The sequence below is a fragment of the Sciurus vulgaris genome (assembly GCF_902686455.1).
Source record: "Sciurus vulgaris genome assembly, chromosome: 13".
In the NCBI taxonomy this organism is placed as follows: Eukaryota; Metazoa; Chordata; class Mammalia; order Rodentia; family Sciuridae; genus Sciurus; species Sciurus vulgaris.
In genome coordinates this window covers 80,558,316-80,581,139 of record NC_136474.1, presented here as the reverse complement: position 1 = coordinate 80,581,139, position 22,824 = coordinate 80,558,316, and the positions used below count along the sequence as shown (strand labels likewise).

General features: G+C 34.2%; 1 protein-coding gene across 5 annotated transcripts in view; it reads right to left on the bottom strand.

Moving 5' to 3' along the window:
• The window catches only part of WDR7 (WD repeat domain 7), a 360,567-nt gene that overhangs the window by 249,436 nt on the left and 88,307 nt on the right, over positions 1 to 22,824 (bottom strand). For 3 of the 5 annotated variants that reach the window (XM_079108807.1, XM_079108809.1, XM_079108811.1), the window contains exons 15-17: positions 11,358 to 12,127; positions 10,055 to 10,143; positions 4,587 to 4,619 (exon numbers count right to left, since the gene is read on the bottom strand). In XM_079108807.1, the coding sequence (XP_078964933.1) occupies positions 4,587 to 4,619; positions 10,055 to 10,143; positions 11,358 to 12,127 (892 nt within the window). The remainder of the gene's footprint in view (positions 1 to 4,586; positions 4,620 to 10,054; positions 10,144 to 11,357; positions 12,128 to 22,824) is intronic. The other 2 variants (XM_079108808.1, XM_079108810.1) reach the window with 1 other exon arrangement.

The following is a 22,824-nucleotide window of genomic DNA, read 5'->3' as shown; positions in this document are numbered from 1 at the left end:
ATGTGTCATAAGATCCAAGAACAATTTTATAATCTTGCAAAGAAATCACAAATATTTCTAGATGCCATTGCATAATTTTATTTTCTATCAGCATAGTTAATTATAATTTTAGTTAATATGACCTATGAAATATTCGCCTTTAAAAATCTTTAAAAATCTCTGCATCACCATCAAAAATATATTCACACTGCCTCACAACTGGAATGCAGAATTCACAACTACTTTCACAATCAGTTGAGAAATTAAATTCTGTTAAGAGTTTTGACAACTGTCATTACATAGAAAAATCGGCAAGAGAAATGTGGAGAAAAAATATACTACTTCCCAAAATTTAATGCTCATAATTGACTGAAAAATAATAAATCTGAAGTTATATGTGGCACTGAATATTGAAGATTCGTAGCACAAAACATAATTAATCATTTGATTTCTTAAAACTGAAAAGCCGCAATGTTACCTATCAATTGGCATCTCTTACTAAGAATTAGCAAGGGAAAACAGGTTTAGCACAGGTTTAAAATGGAGACAGAAAAGGCACAATTCTATTATTACATTATCTGAAGTGTACTTTAAGACAGTAATTTAGCAGCTAAGAGCCTATTCAACTGCTTATTCTTACATGAAAAGATACATGAAAATAAAAAACGTGTGTATCTGTATTTCTATTCTGTATCTAGATAGATAGATAGGCAGATATACATCTGCCTGTCTGGCTTCCCTTTAAACAGCACATGCCTATGTCCTCACATTATAATATCCATGCTTTCTATTTTTGAACAGTTTCATTTCAGTCTTCATTTAAGAGTGATCCTTAACTCCATTTTTCCCCTACTCCCATTATGGTATTAAATACATATATAGGACAGAAAGTTAACATACTGTGAGTGATAAATGCCTCTTAATTATTGGTCTAAATCTTATTAGCCTTCCATTACATAAACACAAACACCACTTGCATTTTTCAGAAGAATCTTAAAAATATAGAAAACCAAATGAAATACTTAAAGAAAGGAAGTTTTTCAAAACCTTAATGCTAAAAAATGAATAAGAATATTAAATGATGAATTACCTTAACAAAGATGTTACAAGGCAATGATACTTGTGTGGGATGCGGGGGAGGAGGAGGGAGAGGAGGGAAAGGAAAAAGAGGAAACATGAAAAACTTAGAAATAAGGCAACTTTGTAGAGCTAATCACTATATACTGCAACATAAAGGCATTCAGCTTTAGATCTGACATCTAACATAGGGTAACATCTGCCTTTTTAGAATCTTCCTTCAGGTCTACTCTTTTATGTCTTAGGTAGATGGGCATTCTAGTCATCTTTTAAATGATATTTCCTAATGACAATGAGATAACAAAAAGCTATACCAAATAAACCTATTATTATGACCAGAAAGTTAGAAAACAAGTATATTCATAATTATGATCCAAAAAAGTTTCTTTCTAAAAATGGCCTCAGGCAGTTTGTATGTGAATACATGTATAGTAACCATAAAGACTGTGTCTTGGGACACAGCTATAACACTACCCTTTAGTATCAAACCACTGGATTCAGGTAGAGATAAAAGTGTCTTCATATGGAGTTCTACTTCTCGGCTGAACTAAGCTCCTTAGAGTAATCTGTAAAGTAGGCCTGATGAGATACAACTGAGTAATTATTACACAAGCAGGCAACTGCAAACAAGGAATGATATTGGAGAGGAACTTCAAACTTCAAGAATGAATGGAAAATAACAACTGTGATAACTACTAAGAAAACAAACTATTTTCCTGCTCATAAAAAAACAGAAGGCAAGCTGGGTGCAGTGGTGCATGCCTGTAATTTCAATGGCTTGGGAGGCTGAGGCAGAGCATCAAGAGTTCAAAGTCAGCCTCAGCAACATGGAGGTGCTAAACAACTCAATGAGACTCTGTTTCTAAATAAAATACAAAATAGGGCTAAGGATGTGGCTCAGTGGTTAAGCACCCCTGGGTTCAATCCCTGGTACCCCCCCCAAAAAAACAAACAAACAAACAAAAAAAACAGAAGGCAACTGCACCACAGTTCAGCATAGTTTAATAAACCTAACAGAATAAGCAGCTCATTCAATATGAATGAGACTAATAAAGCAGTTTAAATAAGTCAAATAGTATTGAAAAGCACATCTTGAAAGATGGAAGATTCCCCTAACCCATGCCGAAGTATGGTTCCTGAAAAGCATCTACTTTCAATCCTTTTAAGCATTTCTTTCAGCATTCACTTCTGTATCACTAAAAAATCTGCTAATGTAATTTCATAATTTACCAATACCAGCTATTGGTCTCTACCAATATTATAGAAGATGATGATTAAGTTTTGACAAGTCACATCCCCTAATCAATTTCCCTTTCCTTATCCCTAGCTTTCTAAAATAATTATATCATACTTTGGGGTTTTATAAATAATAGGTGTTCACAGTATTTCTACAGAAATACTGGTCAATGTTGACCCAAGTAGCTTACTAACATCACATCTCCTTTCCTAGGAACCTGCTATTTAAAAATTAATAACATAAAAATTATTTTTCCCATTTGCATGCTTTTATATGTACCTATTTCTTCAAGCTCTCACATTTTTCACAGACCAGTTTCATTTTCCACCAACCATCTCATACCCTGCTCCTATCTGCTGCAAGACTGTCATTCTGAGACCGCCCTTCACTATCCTCCTGCAAATTCTCCCTCAGTGTTCTCTTATTTTTTTTAAATTGTTTTATACCTTTAACTGAATGAAGCATATCTTTCAATACTTTGCTAAGAAAAGGTACACAATATGGTAATTTTTTGAGACCATGAATGCCTGACAAGGTCACCAATCTGCTTTTTTATTTGATTGATAGCTTGCATGCAATATTCTAAAATAAAAAAAAATTTTCCCTCCTCATTTTTAAATAAGTACTCCATTATCTTCTCACTAGCTTACTGTTATTGTTGTGAAGTCCAAGGACATTTTTACTCCTGAACTACAATTAATGAAACTATTATGGTTGAAAGAAATGTTACAAGAAACTACATAGAGAAAATAAATATCATATAATATGATCAAGAATAGGAAGATATATTTGGAAACTAAATACAAACAGAAGCAAATATATCTGCAGATATTATAATTTCAAATATATTACACAAAAGTTGGAGGTTTTGTGAACTCTAACTTGGTATTTCTGGATACTCTCTATATAATAAATAAACCCCTCCCTTAATAAGTCGTTATGATGTTCTTGGAAATGATGGCCAAAATTGTTATGGCCAGGATAAGGGGAATAAATGAAAAGTACAGAAGAAAGTGCATGGTATGTACTAAGTAAATCATTTATTCATATTATAAATTTATTCACAGCATTCATCATGGTGCTATACAAATATACATGGAAACCTTACTTAAATGATGCGTTTAGTAATAATCTAGACCTTTCACTTAGATATGGAACTACTAAACAAACAACACATTTGGAAGCAATCTAGAAATGTACTGTGAAACATTATTAGGAAAAAAGGACATTCTTAAAACACTGTAAAAGACGACTACAAATAATTAAGAGCAACAGAGCAGGGCAAACTTCTAGGCAATAGCAAGGGTAAGGGCCCTGCCCAAGGTGGCATTCTGACAAACATATACATCAAGGCAACACATGAAAAGTGCCCATAATGTTTAAAAAATACAATGAGGCTACTTAATTTCTAGGTCACCACTGGATTACGTTAGAATGGAGTAAGTCTAGATGTGATGGTGATTTTCCTTGGCCTGTAACTATAGTCAAGAGTCAACAAAACACAAAACAAAACTTTCTTTCAAAAAAAAAGTCTCATAAAAGATTTCCATCATTACTAATATCAAAAATAAATCACTAAGACCAAGAATAGGGAGAGGCATTCATTACAATAAGAGATAAATTTATAACATCATAAGCACTAAAAAACTAGCTATAGAAAGGCTGTCAACATGTACTGTTTCACCTGACTTTAAGTAAGTGCTTATTATTATGAACTAGGTATTGAGCTAAGCATATAAAAACACACTAAGATTAGACAAAACTTCTGCCCTCAAAGCACTGAGTTCAGGAGAAAAGCAAATCAGTATCCAATTAAAATATTACCACAAACTGCACTCCTTGGATTTCCTCCAACAGACATAAATTCCTTGAAGGCAGGGCTTTATTTTGTCAACCCTTCAGCCTCCGTACCTAGTTACTAACATACTGACCCTAGAAACATAAAGGAAAGATATTTATATGTTCATTCATTCATAAATATTTACTATACTCCCTTTATGAATCAGTCACTGTTTCGAGCACTTATGATAAATCAGCAAACAAAACAGAGAAAAACGTCACAGCCTTTGGAGCTTCCCCGGCAGATCCAAAGTTATTAGACAGTTAAAAAAAGAAAGGCATATAAGTTCAAACACACAGAGTTTTAAGGGATTCTCAGATCCATTCATTGACTTGACATATCTACTCCAGGTTAAGTTCAGTTTTTATGCTACATCTTAGAAAAGGATATTGCTACACTATTGGTTAATTTATTAATGTTTCCTGAGATAATTTAACAGTGACTACTTCTTACCTCTCAGGTTAGACAACCAATGATGACCCATATCTGAAAAACAAAATTGTGAAGAATACAACATAACCTCAAATCTTCCAGTTGTCTGATCGTCTTGTGCACCTCCCCAGGGTTGGGTGGGAAAGTATTTCCTAAACATACAGATAAAATCGAGAGATGCACCAGAGACACAGACCACAGATTTTTCTATGAGATTAATGGACAGAAATATTGTAGGCCAGTACAGTGCCTTAAGCCACACAGAGATAAAGCATTGTATCACTGTGAACAGAAATTTGCTTGATTAAAATCTCTTATTATTTTCTCACGTAGTGTATTTCATAAATTACAAGAGTATTTAATGAGTAAATACTATATCAAAAAATGAATGACTCTCAGTAAATATTAATTGTAGACAAACACTGAATTAATGAATCTACTATCAGACAAAATAAAACTCTTGTGAAGAAATTATTTTCCAATGAAATTGTTTATGAAAAATTATATAGGCTAACTACCTATCACATCTTTATTCTCAAAGATAAATTTCTATGAAAAGTTCTATCCCCAGCCAGTCTTTACTTCATATAGGTTATTTTGCAGCTGAACAAATATTAGCCAATGTATAAATGATAATTTACTGACAATAAGCATATTTGTGTTTGCAAGCCTACTTAAAAATGAATTGTCAATCATTGTGCACTACTGACTAAGTCAGGAAAAGAAAACCAGGGAAACAGGAGTCAGAGTAAAAATAAGAATATATAATGCTCTCATCAATGAAATCTTGGAGAACTGAGTCCCTTGTATGTTCTCTTCCCATTTCCTATCCTAAATTGGTTATTTATGTTCATGTGTTGTCTACTAGACATATAGAAACTATTCAAGACAGTATTCAGACTAATCTTTCTAACCTAGCAAATAGAGTTGTTAGGAGATAAAAAGTGCTTGTCAAATACTTGTTGAAGAAATAATGACACTAATATTCATTTCAATATTAAATTAAAAGTGGGCTTCATAATGAAAATCCTAAAGTATTTCACTGTGTAGCATTATCAAGAGAGACTGCTGACCTTCATTTTACTTTAAAAGACAAACATTAGGTGTTTGAAAAAAATGAAAATTCCTAAATTCACTGATTAAAATAAATGCTTTAGAAAAAAAGACTCAAAGTGCCTGTTCACTACTCTCTACACTCAAAGATTTTCTTAGAGGAGCAAGATTAAAGCATGCAACTTTAAATCCTCAATCTGCAGCAGGTGAGCAATTCCAACACCATAAATTGTGGTAGATAAACAATGCATGTCATAAATCATACTGAACGCTTCTCTCCACTATGATTGCGGGGAGGGGAATATAATCCAAGAAAAATCAACTGCTAAGAATGATAACAAAGATGATGATAATGACAACGACAATAGCAACAACAACAAAAATAATGTCTTTAACAGGATCATTAAAAAAAATCTCTAAACTAAATGAAGGAAAACATGTCCTGCCCAATTTGCTCAATCTACCATGGAGGACACTGCCAGTGAATTCAGAAAAATACATAGATAATCTTGGAGAAAATGCACAAGATCTGGAATTTTAAAATGCTGTTTTTTCCCCAAATCAAAGTTTATTTTTATTTTTCCAAGTAACAAAGCTCTAAAAACATTAAAACTTGAAGGAGCGTAAAGAATTTTACTAAATAAAGTACATGAAGCACTGCCCGGTACAGTAGTGCAAGCCTATACTCCCAGCAGCTCAAAAGACTGAAGCAGGAGGATCAGGAGTTCAAAGCCAGCCTCAGCAACTTAGCAAGTCCCTGTCTCTAAATTAAAAAAAAAAAAAAAAAAAAAAAGGCCTGGATGTGGCTCAATGGTTAAGTGCCCCTGGGTTCAATCTCTACTCTCCCACACAAAAAAATGTATATGAAGCACATTTTCAAATAAAGTAAGAGGCACTTGCCTCTGAACAAGACAGAGATAGAGTGAGCATTTTAAAGTTATTTTTAAAGTCAGATTTTAAAAAGTTAGATTTCTCATTAGAAATAGCGAGAAATGCAAGCCAGAAAACAATAGAGTATTATCTGTGAAGTAATAAATGACAAAAACAGTCAACCCAAAACATAGTACCAGAAAAAAATCATCTTTCAAAAAAACAAATAAAGATGTTCTGAAACATATAAAAGCTAAAAAACACAAGATCCTCTACAAGAAAAGCAAGTCACTTAGGCAGAAGGAAGATTAGGACAGATAAAAATGTGGAATTACACACAGGAATAAATAACATCGAAACAGTAACCAAATGAGTAAATAAGTGTTTCTTCTTCTTCTTTTTTAACTATAATTAACTACTGTACTCAAGTCTTAACAATGATTTGTGAGTTTATAACATTTGTAAAAGTAAAACACAGGATAACAACAGCATAAAGACCTGAAGGTAATAAATGCAAATACAACATTTTAAGTGTAATATCACTGATGGTTGTGCTGTGGTTAAGTTAAAGATGTAGACTATGAGTTCTAAAATAACCGGTAAAATTATAAAATAATTAGCTTATAAACTAACAAAGAAGATAAAATGAAATCATAAAATACATTTCATCAATCCAAGACAACAGAACAAAAAGAAGGAACGAAGAACAAATGGGACAAAGATAGCATGTCAGGTAGGATTAAAAAAAAAAAAAAGCAAAACCAAACTACACACTGCTTACAGGAAACCCACCTTAAATAAAAAGACCCAACAGGTAAAAAGCAAAAGGATGGGAGAAAATAAGCGAGAATAACAGAAGTCAATAATGTTAAAATGGCTACTATATTATCAACAAAGCAGATTCCACAGCAAAGAATTCCACAGCAAATTATAACAATAAAGAGAAAGGTCATTTTAAAGGACAAAATAGTCAAAAAGAATTAACTGTTCCAAAGGTTTATGCACCTAACAAGGAAGTTTCAAAAAAAACTGATATAAATGTAAGGAGGGATAAACAAATTCACAGTTGAAGATGTCAGTACCTTATCTAGTTGATAAAAAGCATGCAGGCAGAAAAACCACCAAGTATATACTAAGTTTGAACACTGTCAAGCAACTCGGCCAGACTAACTTCATGGAATACCATCCAATGACAGTGGAATACAGTTTTTCCTAAAGTGCATGCAGTATATTTACCAATATAGACTATATTTTGGGCCATAAAACAAGTCTCAACAAATTCAAAGGGATTCATATTGCAAAACACAGTGATCATAGTTAGTAACAATCATATTGCATACTTGAAAACTGCTCAGAGAGTAAAAATGAAGGGTTTTTACTAGAAAAAGAAATGATACACATAGGAAGAACTAGATATGTTAATGAACTTGTTCAGCAATTCCAAAATGTGTATTTGTTTCAAAACACCATATTATATAAGTATACGTTTTATTTTTTAAATAAACTAAAAATATACCAAAGGATTAAAACAATGCAAAATATAATCTGACTCTAAATTAGAAACCAGAGAGATAATTAGAAAATTCCCAAATGTTTAGAAATTTTAAAAACTCATTATTCAGTTACCTATGGATAAAGGAAACACACAAAAAGAAAAAGCACAACATTTCAAAATGTGTGGGATACCAACAAAGCAATGAACTCTTGGGGAGAAAATTATACTATTAAATGCCCATCTGAGCTTCCACTTTAAGATAAGTAACATTAAAAGAGAAAATAATGAAATTTAAAAAATCAAAGCAAAAATCAATGAAGTAGAAAACAAAAATTAACAGATAGAAATTAATAAAACCAGAATTGTTTCTTTGAGAAGAACTATAAAATTATTAATCCACTAGACAGACTGATTTGGAAAAGAGAGAAAAAACAAAAATTATGACTATCAGAAATGAAAGAGTAGAGAAAATTCCAAGTCCTACAGTTTTTTGTTGATAAATTTGATACAATCTATCAAAGTTCACTTAAGGAGAATTTTTGAAAACCTGAATACACATTTATGTTTTAAATCTATTTATATTTTAAATTTAAATATTTTTAATCTGTACTTAAAAATCGTCCCATAAAGAAAACGCAAGGCCTGTGAGCTTTCACTAATTCTTCCAGAAAACACAAGAAAAGGATCCCTTCCTAACTGATTTGGTGAGGCCCACATTACCTGTTATCAAAATTGGACAGACACTATCAGAAATGAAAATCATACATCAAAATCACACACACACACACACACACACACACACACCCCTCAACAAAATTTTAGCAAATTGTATATAATGACCTACAAAATAATCATGATAAATTATGTTGAACTGTGATTTGTACTGCAAAGTAGTTTTAAAACAAAAAAGTCAATATAGTTTGTCTTAAGAAGAAAATAAAGAAGAAAACCATATAATCATTTAAATAGATGCAGAAAAAGCATCTGACTAAATCTAATGTCCATTCATAATAATAGTAAAAACATCTCAATGAACTAGGCATATATGGGAACTTCCTCAACCTGATAAAGAGCATCTTAGTTAAAGCTAATACCATTCTTAATAGGAAAAAATAAGTAATTTGTGATCTATTCGATCCTACAGGATAATCTCAGCAATGAAAATGAACCATCAAAGGCAGCACTGATAAATCTCACAAAAAACTCCAAACAAAAAGAATACATACTGTACAACTGAATTAATGTAAAGCTCAAAAGACAGCCAAAACTAAACTATAAAGTTTAGGAATTCAAGCTTAGGTGATATAGTTACATAAAAGAAAGCAAATAAGTAGTTGGAAAAAAAAGAATAAAAAAAATTTCATATTTTTGGAGCATTTTTTAGACTTTTGGTTAGGGATGCTTGACCTGTAGGTATCCTGGGGAGGGAAAGATATGACTTGGAGGGAGGGTGTAAGATGCTTCCAAATTCTTGTTATGTTGTATTCCTTGTCCAAAGACGTAGTTATAAGAGTGTTCAGCTTGTTAAAATCACTGAACTGTATATTTGTTTTGTGCACTTTTTTGTATGTATACAAATGGAAGACAAAGCTAAAATGAAAGTGTTGGTATACGGTGTTTTAAATAAAAAGATAAAAATAATTCAACGAGGATATCCCACTTGTGAATCACAATGTATAAACTACTGGCAAGTGGCAGATTTGCTATAGTATTGAACCATGGATTTAAATATTCCTAAATGTAGTTTAAAAATAGGTATAACTTTTAAAATCAAGATACACACAATTAAAACACTAGTGTTGTCAAGTTAAGGTGCCTCTAATGCATACAAATTAGGCCAAAGACAGTATAATAAAATTATGTGAAATATGCTCATTTATCAATTTCTAAATAAATCTGATTTATTTTTAACTGACATCTTAATTATCTACATTTACATCTGGAATATAACAACTTTTCTTTCTTTTAACAATCTGAGACAAACAAAATGTTATGATTATACATTAGCTATGTCTCCTCAGTTTCTACAGCTGAAATGTCATGTCAATTACTTAATAAGATTTAATTTTACCTTGTTTAATCTGTCCTTGCACAATATTACTGGAAGTTGGAGGGGAACCCCTTGCCTTAGAAAGGTCTGGGGTGCTTGGTCTAGGTGGCCTTTAAAAAGAAGAAAAAAGTACATGTATATATTCTTTCACATTTTCAAGTTTCTAGAACTACTTAAAATTTTAAATTTTCTAGATTCAAATCAATTACAAAGAAACAAAAACATTTTCAATTTACTGTTCCAAAAAGATGGCTTTTACGAATTTGGTATGTACTAACATTTTCCATTTCAAGTTTTAATATGATAAAATAATTACATGATTAAGCAAGTAGCAAGTAAAAATTTTATACCTACAATTTAAACTATTAGTTCAAGAAATACTTATGAACATTCCAATGAACTACCACTGACAGGTAAATATTCTTAATTTTCCTTCCTCAATATTAGCATGCTGAGATTTCAGACAACCCATTATCACTGGTCCAAATGAATTCAAGGAACAATACATTGATTTTTAAAAGTCTTCAGTCCTAACATATAAAAAAGACAATGATGCATTACAAAATCTTGGACCCTAGGGGCAGACCATCTTAGTTTGAATTCCAGCTCTACCACTGAATGCCTATGTGACCTTCTAAAAGTTACCTCATTTGTCTATTTTCTTAGCTATAATAAAAAGATGATAAAACTATCTACCTTATAGAGTTAAGAGCACCAATGAGTTAGTTTTTCTAAAATACTTACAACAAAACCTGTTACAGAGTATGTGCTATATAATTATTTGTTTAAAAAAATTCTTCATATGGGGTCAACTCAATAAAATATAATAAAAAGTCATATTCAAAACTTGGGGAAAATAGGAAATAGCATGCAAGCTAGGTGTTCTAGAAACATTAATACAGTACTCTAGTTTTCAAAAAATTGTTTTCTCTTTCCCTGTTGGAAAATTCTGACTATACTTAAAAAAATTCTGAAGCCAGTCACTGAAAACATATCATTCATTGAATATGTATTTGAGAAGCATTTTAAACTAGCACACAATTTTAAAATCATATTTACTCAAGAGCTAATCTATATGATCAACTCCCACATTCTAAATCCCCCTTTTAGAAGCTAGTAAGTTTGCTTATGTATATATAAAATTACATACTTTATTATGTCTTAAACTAGGCATTTTAGAGATTTGTGTTTTAAAATTTAATGGGGACACACTGAGATGTCACTGAAATGGTGTGTTTAGAAACAAAAAAAGTAACAATGACAAAAATAGAACAGGTTTCTTTTTTTAAAACTTAAGAATAAAATCAAGCTATCATGGTCACACCTGGTAGGACCCTTCTTCATATGGTCACCAATAAAAGTTGCATTGGTCATACTCATTAAAGTATTTGCCAAAGATATGATAGACAGGAGATGCTGGGTGGTGACGGCTCGAGACACTCCGTAAGTTCCCTTTCCTACTCCCTCAGTTGCAGGCAACTTCCTTCCTGTTTCTGCTTTCCCATGTGGTAGTTTACAAGCGGACTGATTATATCCAGGCAGCATCAGTGACATATGACCTCCTCTTGATAAGAGGCCAAACGACACTGTACAATGTGGCTTCAGCATTCCAAGGCGATCAAGACAAACTTCATCCAGAACTTCATTCAAACCCCAGGCATGAAGGCAGGACATGAAGAGTTTTGCAGTGTCCATAGTTAAGTTATATTCCAATAGGGTCAACGGCTTAGATTTGCTGGCCCGGTACTCAGGGTCACTTTCTTCCCTTCTCTGCCTCATTATCTCTTCATCCTCTTCTTCGTCATCAAGGAGGTGTTCCTTTATGTTCTCTTTGATAGTCTCTTTCACTTGTTGGAAGAGAACTGCTGCTCGCTTTCCAGTTAGAAAAGAGCCCCCTTTGTCTGAACTGCCAGATGCTTTTTGCAAATTCTCTGGGGAAATAAGCGCAGTATTCGGCCTAGAGGCTTCTTCAGTCAGGAGTTGAATAATCAACGCTTCCACATCAAAGAAAAGCACGTGTATGTCTGGGTCTGTGAGGTTTGTCTTTATTGCTTGAACCATCAGGGAGTTATGAGAATATTTAGGTAAATTCCCCTGCAACAGATATTTTTAAAAAATGGTTATAATTAAAAGTGTTTAATGTTACCATTCATTAATGAACAATAAACAGAATTAAAATGCTTCTTAAGCTCTACTTCCAGTGATCTATCTCATTAAAAACACACTAACTTTGTCAATCAGCAGCAACATGTAAAAGAAATGAGCTTATACAATCAGAACTTTATGCTGAAACAATCATAAAATTGTCAATCAATTAAAATCAAAGAAAAAGGGTCTTATTGATGCAAGGAGTCTCTTTATTCAAAGAAGAGATTAAAATTTGTTTCAATAACTTATAAGCAAATTGTCTTTATTAATGAACTACTGTTCCACCTGAGTCCACTTATCCTGACTTCCCAGTCTTTGAAGTTGTGCACCACCAAAACCTTTCTTCTCCTAATTTGCCTTCAGTCCTTCCCTGTTTGCAGATTCCCTTCCCTCAATAGAGAACATATTCAAGTCTTTTTTTTCTTTTTCCAGATCCTAAAAACAGTGTCATCCTGACCATGCCCCTTTCATTTCTCTCTCCTTCTACTGTCCCTTTTAGCCAAAGTTACTGAAAGTAGTACAGTAATCCAGAGGCAACTCCTCAGTCCCTGTCCTTCCTAATCTTTGCAGTTTTTGATGATGCTGTTCTTCCTGAGAGACTGACAATGTAAATAAAGAGAAAGAATAAAAACCACCTTATAGCATCCCCAAATTTCCACCCATGGCCCTCCAGAAAGCCAAGCTGTTTACTTCTGACCCCTCTCCTTGGCATCCACCTGTTGGCTCATTCTTCCTCCAGGACTAGAACTATATCACCTGTGAGAAGTTGCTCCCTAATTCCAGCCAGACGGGCCTCTGAATGTAATTCCAGTTCTGTATTTCCAAATGCGAGTATTGGGATGGCCCACAGCGTTGGCCTCTTATTTAACACGTGCTCACCTCACCCTCCCACTAAGCCTTCTGTGCCTCCTGAGTCAAGGGGAACCACTCCTCCTTCCAACTGCACCTTCACCACAGAAATTCAGACCCTGATGTCTACCCCTCAAGGCACGCTGCACTGGCACTCATCTTGCCTAACCCCAAGGCCACCCCCACAAAGCCACAGATCTCCTTCTGAGGCACAAATCTAATGATGTCACTCTTCCGCCAAAAAACATTCCAGTATCATACGTTATTAAGAGAAATAGATAATAAGAAATTCTGAAAACTAAATCAAAATACAGATGAATGTCTAATCTTGAGATGAGAATGTTGTAGGCATGCTTAAATTTAAAACTCCACTGCAAAAGAAAAAAAACTATTAAAAGGCAACAGGAATAAAATATGCCAGAAATAATACTGATGAAGAGTTATAATCTATATTAACATTTCTTAAAAGTAAATAAGAAGAATACTAATGCCCAAAAAAAAGGAAAAAGGGAAAAAAACTGTAAAGGTCAAAGACAATTCACAGTAAAAGAAACAGTCAATAAAAACAAGGAAAACCTGCTCAAACTAGTTGTCAAGGAAATTACAGTTAAAATAACCACATCACTCATAAAATCTGTTAACTGGAAACATTAAAAATTGTATAGTGAAAATTAAATCAATGCACTACAGGTATGCAGGTTTTTGGAGCATTAATTTGACAAAATACCTTGTGAAACCTTGAGATTGACATTGTTTGATACAATATATTTATTTCCAGGATCCTAATCTAAATATTAAGTCATAAATACAGATATGGATTTATAAACAAGGATGTTCAATGAAGAAGCACACAATTTTGTCATCCAGTTTTTAAAATTGGAAACCACCTAAGTAACATTAAGGAAATGGGTAAATAATTTGAGCATAGTCATTATGATAGCATAAATGTTGCAATCATTACAAATCATGCTTTCTAGATATAGTTAACCACATGACAAAATGCCTGTGTTCGAATTTTAAGTGAAGTAAAATTATGTAGGATGTGCATGCACAGAGTACAGTTCCAATTTCACTTATTTAGTGTTTAAATATATGTATAAATATATAGCAAGAGAGACTGAAAAGAAAACGGACACAAAAATGTTAATTGTAATATCTTATAGTGTAATTCTAGAACATTCTGTTCATATTTCTAATTTTTAAATTATGAATGATACATATTTTTTCATAACTAAAAATTAATGCTCTGGAATAAAATGCACAACATTCAAGATCCAATGATTTGATAAACTACTTTTCCAGCTTTAATCAACAGGCTGCACACCAAAATGATGGTCCCTCATACGTAAATCCTTTTATTTATCTTTGCCCACTCTTTTTGTATTCTACTCCAATCCCTCCTCTTACATCAAGATCCTAATACTCTCAGTTACCTTATGTATGCCTATCAAATCAACACATTGTATGCCTTGAACGAATTTATTTTCAATTATACCTCAATAAAGTTGGGGGGATGCATTCTCCTAAGGAAAGTCAGCCCAAAAAGCATCCAGCTCCCTTAGCATTTCATATCTACTACGTGTTACATGCTTGCATGTCTTTGCTATGTGCATTACAGTTGTTTTGGGTATTACACCTTCCTGTACTCCATGAAAACTCCTATTTTGCACAACTTCATCTGAGTACCAAGTAGAATGAACAAAGAATATTATAAAAATTGTATAAAATTATTAAAATTGCTAGTCAGCTCTTCCGGAATAAAATTACAACAAATCCCCTTAACTGGTCTTTCTTCTATCTCAATTTTTCTCCCATCTGACTATGTTTCTTCCACCTTCAGAGGCATCACTAGTATTTTGTAACTCAAGGATAAAATCCAGAATTCTTTGCAAAGCACAAAATAACCATCATAATTATATTGCTGCCTACCTCTTCAATTTTATCTCTAACCACAATCCCTACAACTTATACTGCCAAACCAAATCACTTGCCCATTCCAGAACCATATAATTTCAAACACTTGCACCTTTGTTGTGTGCTCATGCCAGGACCATGCTCTGTGCCCAGTCTCCCTGCTGTCACTCAAGTCATTCATAATTAACCCATTCTTTCAGAAGTATCCCAACCAGCTCCATTTCCAAAAATTGCTTATAGAATTCTTCAAGCAGATCTTATCACTACCATCTTTGTACAAATTTTTCTGAATTGATGTTTAAAAAGAGTGGAATAATCTCTTTTTTTTTTTTGGGGGGGGGGGTACTGGGATGATTAAACCTAGAGGTGCTTAACACTGGGCCATATCCCCAGCCCTTTCTATTTTCTATTTTGAGACAAGAGTCTCACTAAGTTGCTTACGACCTCATTAAGTGGCCGAGGCTGGCTTTGAACTTGTGATCCTTCTGCCTCCGCCTCCCAAGCTGCTGGAATCACAGGTATGTGCCACCACAGCAGGCTTAAATATATTTTTTCAATTTATTTAGTTGTAGATGAGTCAAATGCCTTTATTTTATTTATTTTTTTATGTGGTGCTAAGGATCCAACCCAGTGCCTCACACCTGCAAGGCAAGTACTCTACCACTGAACCACAACCCCAGCCCTAAATATTTTTATACTACAGTTAAACAACCTAAGTAATGTGATAAATTTATACTGCATAATAGCAAATATGAAGTAAAAAAATCAAAACTTTCTAATCTTATTCCTGTATTTAATTCACTCATTCTACATTCACCTCGATGCCTATTATGCCCTATATTTGTACAAGGCACTGAGAATACAAAGAGGAGTAAGGAATGGCTTTTCTAGCCATGAAGCCTAAGTAACAGATTTAATCAAATAACAGAGAATGACATGTGATAACAATGTAGTATGAATGGTACTATAAATAGAGAGGGATCACAAGGCACAAGAAAGAGACACAATAGAAAAAGTACCAACTCCATCTGGAGTGATCAGGAGCTCTTCATAGAAGGGGTATGAAAGAACACTCCTGGCAGAAAGTTAGCAGGATATGAAAAAGAACAAAGGTAGGAAACATCACAGGATAGACATTGATGAAACCTACAGGTGACCAATATGAAGAATGCAAGGAATGGTTCCCTGGAGCATCAGGGTCACATTAAGGCTTTTGAACTTGATCTTGCCAGCCCAGGAGCCACTAAAGAACTTTTCTCAGAATCATCAGGGATGTTTGAAAAATACAGATTCCTGGGCCTGATATCAGACCTGAATCTATATGTCTAAGAACTTGCCAGAATCTGTTTCATGAGTATTCCAGATGATTTGATGCAATAAAGTTTTCCACCAGCAATGATTACCAAAAAGGAGCTAGACTGGCAACAGAAGCCATCCAGATGAGGGAAGACGGAAGTGTACAGTAGAGATGAGAATATAAACTGTGGGATGGAAGGAAGAATGCTTACCTTTTCTCACAGGACTGTGCTTCATATTGGTTTTTCCAAACATTGAACCTGTAAGCTATGCTTAATGCTTTGTACCTACCAACATTAATGTCAGTGAATAGCACATAATTTATGTATAATAAGTGATCATATCTAATATATTATTGATATGTAAAATTATTGTTAATAATGATAGCTACTACATACTAAGCTGTTACAACAGTAACAGCTACAACAGTATATCCAGGCACCATGCTAGATATTAGGGTAGGTTGTCACTGCAAAAGATAAAATACCATCTTAGAACACTATTAAGTAGATGACCTGGCATGTGCTATGAAGAACTAGATAAAACAAGAACTCCACAGTGCTTTAACAGACACTATCAGATCCAGTAAAGATCTGCAAATTTTTTTTTAGCAAAGAGATAGAGATGATGTGGCAAATAATGCAACATCAAACATGTTTGGTAAATAGATTAGTGAAGCAGTAAGAGCAGCTTAAAGTAAAACGAAGGCAAAAGTGAGGACACAAGGTAGATTTCAAGCTCTCTCATGAGATATCAGCCACACATGTGCCCCTTTCAGCACCCCCAGATCTTTCCATGTTTCTGTCTCCTTCTGGAGGTACTCCAGCAGACAGTCATGCTCTTGGACAACTGGATTATCTAACATCTGGTACCATGACATCTGCATGTGATTGTGTGAGAGTCCTCTTATCACTCTCAGAGCTACTGATTGTGTCATTGTGGCAAACACTGTACCTAACAGCAACTCACAGAAAGAGTAAGAAAAAGAAAAACACAACCCAAACAAAACAGTTGAAGGCAAAGGAAAACAGGAAAAAAAAGTAGATGAGCTATCTCCAACATCACAAAGTCCTGCACGGCCTGTATTACCTTACAATGGACTTCACTAACCTAAGTCTTATTACAACAAAATACAGATATCCAGTAAAGTTAACCATTGACATGTTATATTCTAACATGCTATGTTAAGTTTACCTATAGGTAAATGAAAAAAAATCTATCAAATGCCAAGGGTCTCAGCTTAATCATAAATAAATACCACTAGAACAAATTCCTTCGAATCATTGTATATTCTTAGTAATTTCAAATACAGCTTATCCAATCCAGGAAATATTTAACAGGAATGTTTGCTCAGCCACCTTTATTAAGAACCTCTGAAATGTGTGCTCTCAAATTCATCTTTAATTTATCGTGGAGAGAGATTAAATTCAATTCAACAAATATTTGTGGAGTACCTATTATCTCTCAGATGCTTAGGAGAAAATAAAGCCTCTTTCATTAAGGAAATAGTTTCAAAACTTACTTAAAAAGTGCCAACAAGCAAAGTTAAATCATAAGGTATAAGGTATACACAAATGAAATGCTCTCAAATTGCTAATAAAAGTCAATGATAAATGCAAAATATATACATATGTTAACACCTACTTAAAAAGCTCATAAGAAAGATATATTTGACATTTTTATTATAAATGCCAAGTCTGTTATAACTTTATATTTTCTGTATGAGGAAAATACAGATTTGTCATTTCAGATCTTAAAAAAGAACTCTGACTTAAAATACAGCAGAAATGTAACATAGGAAAACAGTATTGTATGGCTTCATCACTGAAAACTGAACCTATGACAATCATACTAAAGGTAGAAAATAAAATTGTTTCTCAAGTGAAAAACCCCAGGAAAACAGCAGTACTATGATGATGGGATTAATCTTTATTCAAGCATGGATATTTTTTAGTAGACTCACAAAGCAAACACATGACAGATGCTGTAGCCCCCAGCAATGAAAAAGCAATAACTTTGAATCTGCAGAGGAAAAAATGTTGATGTATCATTGTTATAACATTTATCACCATAATAAGTTTGAATATATTCAGGTTAAATCATGTCTGCTGAAACACCTGACAACTTTCTCCCCAAAACCAATATTATAATGTTGTAAAAGTCTTAAAAAGAATTAATATTTTAAGTGCATTTCACTTTATCCAATAACTAAAAGAAATTTACCCTGGCAATAATTTTACTCTTTCACCATTCACTTCAATGATCCTGATTTCAAAGCTTACTTAGTTCTGACTCATATTTTAGTACCACAGTTTTTAAGAATATCCTTTTAAGTAATCTTGTACAATAATTTACTATATTTCCTGAATAAGCACTGAGTTCAATCTATAAAGATACCATATGGTTCAGATTTCCATATAAAAATAGAGTTGATTTATACCAGCAGGCATTATAGACATTAGTTGATTTTGATGCTAAAGTGTAAAGCAGAGTGTTGATATTCTTTTAAAATCAGAATCTGCTTTGAAACCAGAAATTAAGGATGCAAAGAACTGGCTGAAAAATTTCCAGAACACACACACACACACACACACACACACCTCTACAAATGTCAAAATAAGTCCTAAAATAGAATTAAAAGAAAATTTGTGTTTGACAAATCATAAATATACTATTTTGCAAAATGGATCACTATATATTTATCATATTTACAATACATACTCTAAACATTTTTATTTCCTACATATGGCAGGAAAAATTTCTACATATGGCAGAAAAAATACTTAATGGTATTTTGGTAGGAAAAATAAAAGAACAATAATTTTCCCCTTGATTTTGTATACGGTATTTTCTTGTAGAAAAGGCTTTAGAAGAATCTCTGAAATTCTGATGCACAGTGATAAACATAAAAGATACACTGAATAAAACAAACTGATGTCTTAATGTGCTTTTAAAATATTCTAAAATTAGCTAAGGAAAAATCTCCCTATCTCCTAAAAAGTATTCACAATATGGTTTCAATAATATTTTAAGTTTTGGGAAAATGGAAGAAAGGTAGGGAGGAAGGAAGAGAAAGAGAGAAGAGAATGGAGAGGGAAACATAAAAACTAGGAATTATCCAGAAAATGTATAAGACTGAAGTGGATATTTGGTGCCCTCTGCTGTTGTACTACTGTTACTTAACACCAGTGGTGAGGGTAACAAAGCAAAGGGAGTTCTTTTTCAGAGAAATTAGATCATATACTATCCACTTATCTTGAATATTTGCTTTTGAATAGGATGCAATTTCATGATTACGTATGAATGACAATAAAGTCATATGGTTCATGTTCTTTCACTTCCTTTCATATCTCTTCATTAATATCAAATAAGGAGAAACTAAAGAGATATTTAACATTTTAAAGGATTTTAATGTTAAAATTTATTTATAAATTATTCAGTAAAATAAATTATAACATTATATATTAACATTTGGATTATGCCTTTTTCAAAGAAAATATCTTTCAATGATATTTCTACAGGCCATATCTTACTGCATAATAATGCATGAATAACATCCAGATGGTATTAATATATTGAGATTAGAAGATTAATATATTAAGAGTCTTCAAAACACTAGCATAAAAGAGAATGATTGTCAATTCTTCCCAAAGAGCCAAGTTACTAAAGCAACAAGACTAGGAGCCCTTCTCTACTCCACAGACTTTCATATGCATCAGCTCATTTCCCTAGCATCAAATTCCTCTATCTTCCAATAAAAAAAGCTACCTACCTCAGAGGGGTGTTGCATATAGCTAACAGATAACACAAGCAGTTTTCTTTTCACTGCTAGGAGGAAGATAATAAAACCTGGCTCATTTTATCTTGAATATCCTAAAAGTTCACATGGAAGTAGTTTAAAACAAACTAAATGAAAAGAGGAAAGAAAGAAATGGTAAAATTCCAAAGATATATTATAACACACTTTCCTGGGTATGCCAAAACCCTTAATACATCTGTAAAGTAATTGGTAAATGGTAACAAGGTGCAATTCTGGGAAGCTCACTCGGAAAGTCTAAGACTAAAATGATAAAATGAAATGAAGACAAAAATACAGCTCTAACCTGCCCTGGGTCACTGTTGAACAAACCCTAACTTCAGAAATATTGACACTCCAAGGATTCTAACCTGCTTTTAACCCTCTTCTCGTCTCACTGTCCCCTTGGCCCACATCTCACTATTCTCAGTACCCCTGTTCACCATCTCCACCCACATCCCCACCTGGTGCCACCTTTGCCTAAGACATTTGCGTGGTTAATTTGAGTTTTCAACTTGACTGGATTAAGAGATGTTGAAGATTAAGAGGCTTCTGGGTGTGTCAATGAGGGTGTGTCTAGGAATGGTTGGCATGTGGGACAGCAAACTTAAAGGGAGACCCTCCCTAAACATGGGCAGCACCATCCATCCAAAGGATGGAGGCTTAGATGGAATGAAAGCTGGAAGAACAAGGAAGCAGATGCAGATGTAAGCTCAATTCATCTTGAACAGGTGCTTGATTGCTGCTGCAATCACCTGAGGATATGGGACTTTCACTCCTTCACTCTTCCAAAGCTGACTCTGCCAGTATCGCCAGGGAGTTTCCAGAAGCTTCCATCACAGACTAAGGTAGAACTCTTGATCCCTCTTGTTCTGAGGCTTCAGTATCTTGGACTGAGCAGCAACTGGTTCCTCCAGCTCTCCAGCCTGCAGAGAGTCACTGTGGACTATCCAGCTTCTGGTCGCTTTAGCCAATCTAATAAATCCCCCTTTTACAATCATACTTCCTGATGATTCTGTTCCTCTAGAGAACCCTGACTAATACAACGTTCTTCTCCACTTTTACTCTGGCTGTCAAGCCTTGTCTCTTCAGAAAGGCCTTCCCAACAACTCTTGAGGTTAGTTCATTTCCTCATGGTCCTCTCACACGTATTTCACACCTTAAGTAGTCTAAGGTTCACCAGGATGAATTGCACACTTGTCTCCCACACAGAGCAGGAATTTCTCAGTGCCAGGGCCTGCTGGGTGTGGATGTGATTAATGCACTCTCCAGCTGGTTCTAGCTTGGGGCCTAGCTTATAGCAAGCACTCAATCTGTGTGGAAAAATGCATGACTCAATCAATCAATCAGGAGTATTAAAGTAGTGTGCGTTGAACACCTATTTTGATAAACGTTTTCAAACATCTTATCCTGTTTTACTTCATTACAACACAAACATCCCAATTTTAAAGCTACAAAACAAATTAAAACTAAAAGGTCTATCACTCACTCAAGGTAACACAGCAAGTCAATGGTAACAATATGGGAGAAGTCAGGTTCCCCCTATGTCTGCCTCATATTTCCCACATGTTTTACCAAGAAGCTCTCAGGCTGAGTTCTGCAGAGATTTAAAAAGAAAAAGGTGGGAACAGAAAGGGTGATGCACTCCACATTAGTAAGTCCTCAAATGCTGGGTTATTTATAGAGAGTCAATGCATGCCTGTGCTGAGAAGTGGAAATACCAGGAGGAATATCCCACAGTCCTTTGAGAAGCTCAGTGTGATACAGAACAAGGGTTCTTGCCAGGGCGATTCTCTCTCACACCCTCCAGGGACATTTGGCAATGTCTGGTGGTATCTTTGTTAGTCACAACTGGGAGGGGATACTAATAGTATCTAGTGGGTAGAGACTATGGATGCTGCTAAAAATCCTATAGTGCACAGGACGGTCCCCGCAAAAATGAATTACCCATCCCAAAATGTTAATAGTGTTGAGGTTGAAAAACCTGACACAGAGAAACAGACATGAAAACACGCATCGACTCACGTTTATTGGACAATAGAATAAACACTAGGACAGAAACATAAACCAAGTGCCAGAGGATCAGAGAGAAAGATCCATCAACTCTGTCTGACTTGGCTTTATTCGTAGGTACAATGGTCATAAAATCAGGTTCATGAGATAATCAGGCAGGTGAAGAAGGGGAACAGGGCGTTCGAGAAGCACCAAACAGCAAGTGCTACATTCACTAAAATTTGTGAGACCAGAGAACCAAGTTATCTCACTGTAAAAAAACTAAAATCCTGATTTATGTAGACAAATCCCCTCCTTTTGTCTTTTCCTTTCTTTTTCCTTCCTCCTCCTTTCTACCCATCCTCCTGCCTGAGATAATATCACTATCTCCAAGACTGCTACCAGGTATGATTGTGACCAAAGTGTGAATATGATTAAGAATAACAGATATTTTTACACAAAATAAGAAGAGACAAATGAGTGGAGATATTAGTGGAAAGATCTTTGAATATTTTGCCTATTTCAACCTACTGAGGGCACCATTTAGAATTTTAAACACAATCACTACTTACGAATTATACTACCTCTTCTCAAACACTTCAATAAAGCACCTCCTTGGGATGACTGACTAATGTATGTCCCTCCAAGCTTAATTTTAGGATCTGCAGTATCAATGGCTCAAAGTCTTCTCAGCCATCCATCATTCTAGAAAATTCCACCATTCATATAGTACAGTGATTTTCAACTTCAGGTTTGTAGCCCTTGGTGGTCAGGGGAGCTGCTTATAAAAGGAGTC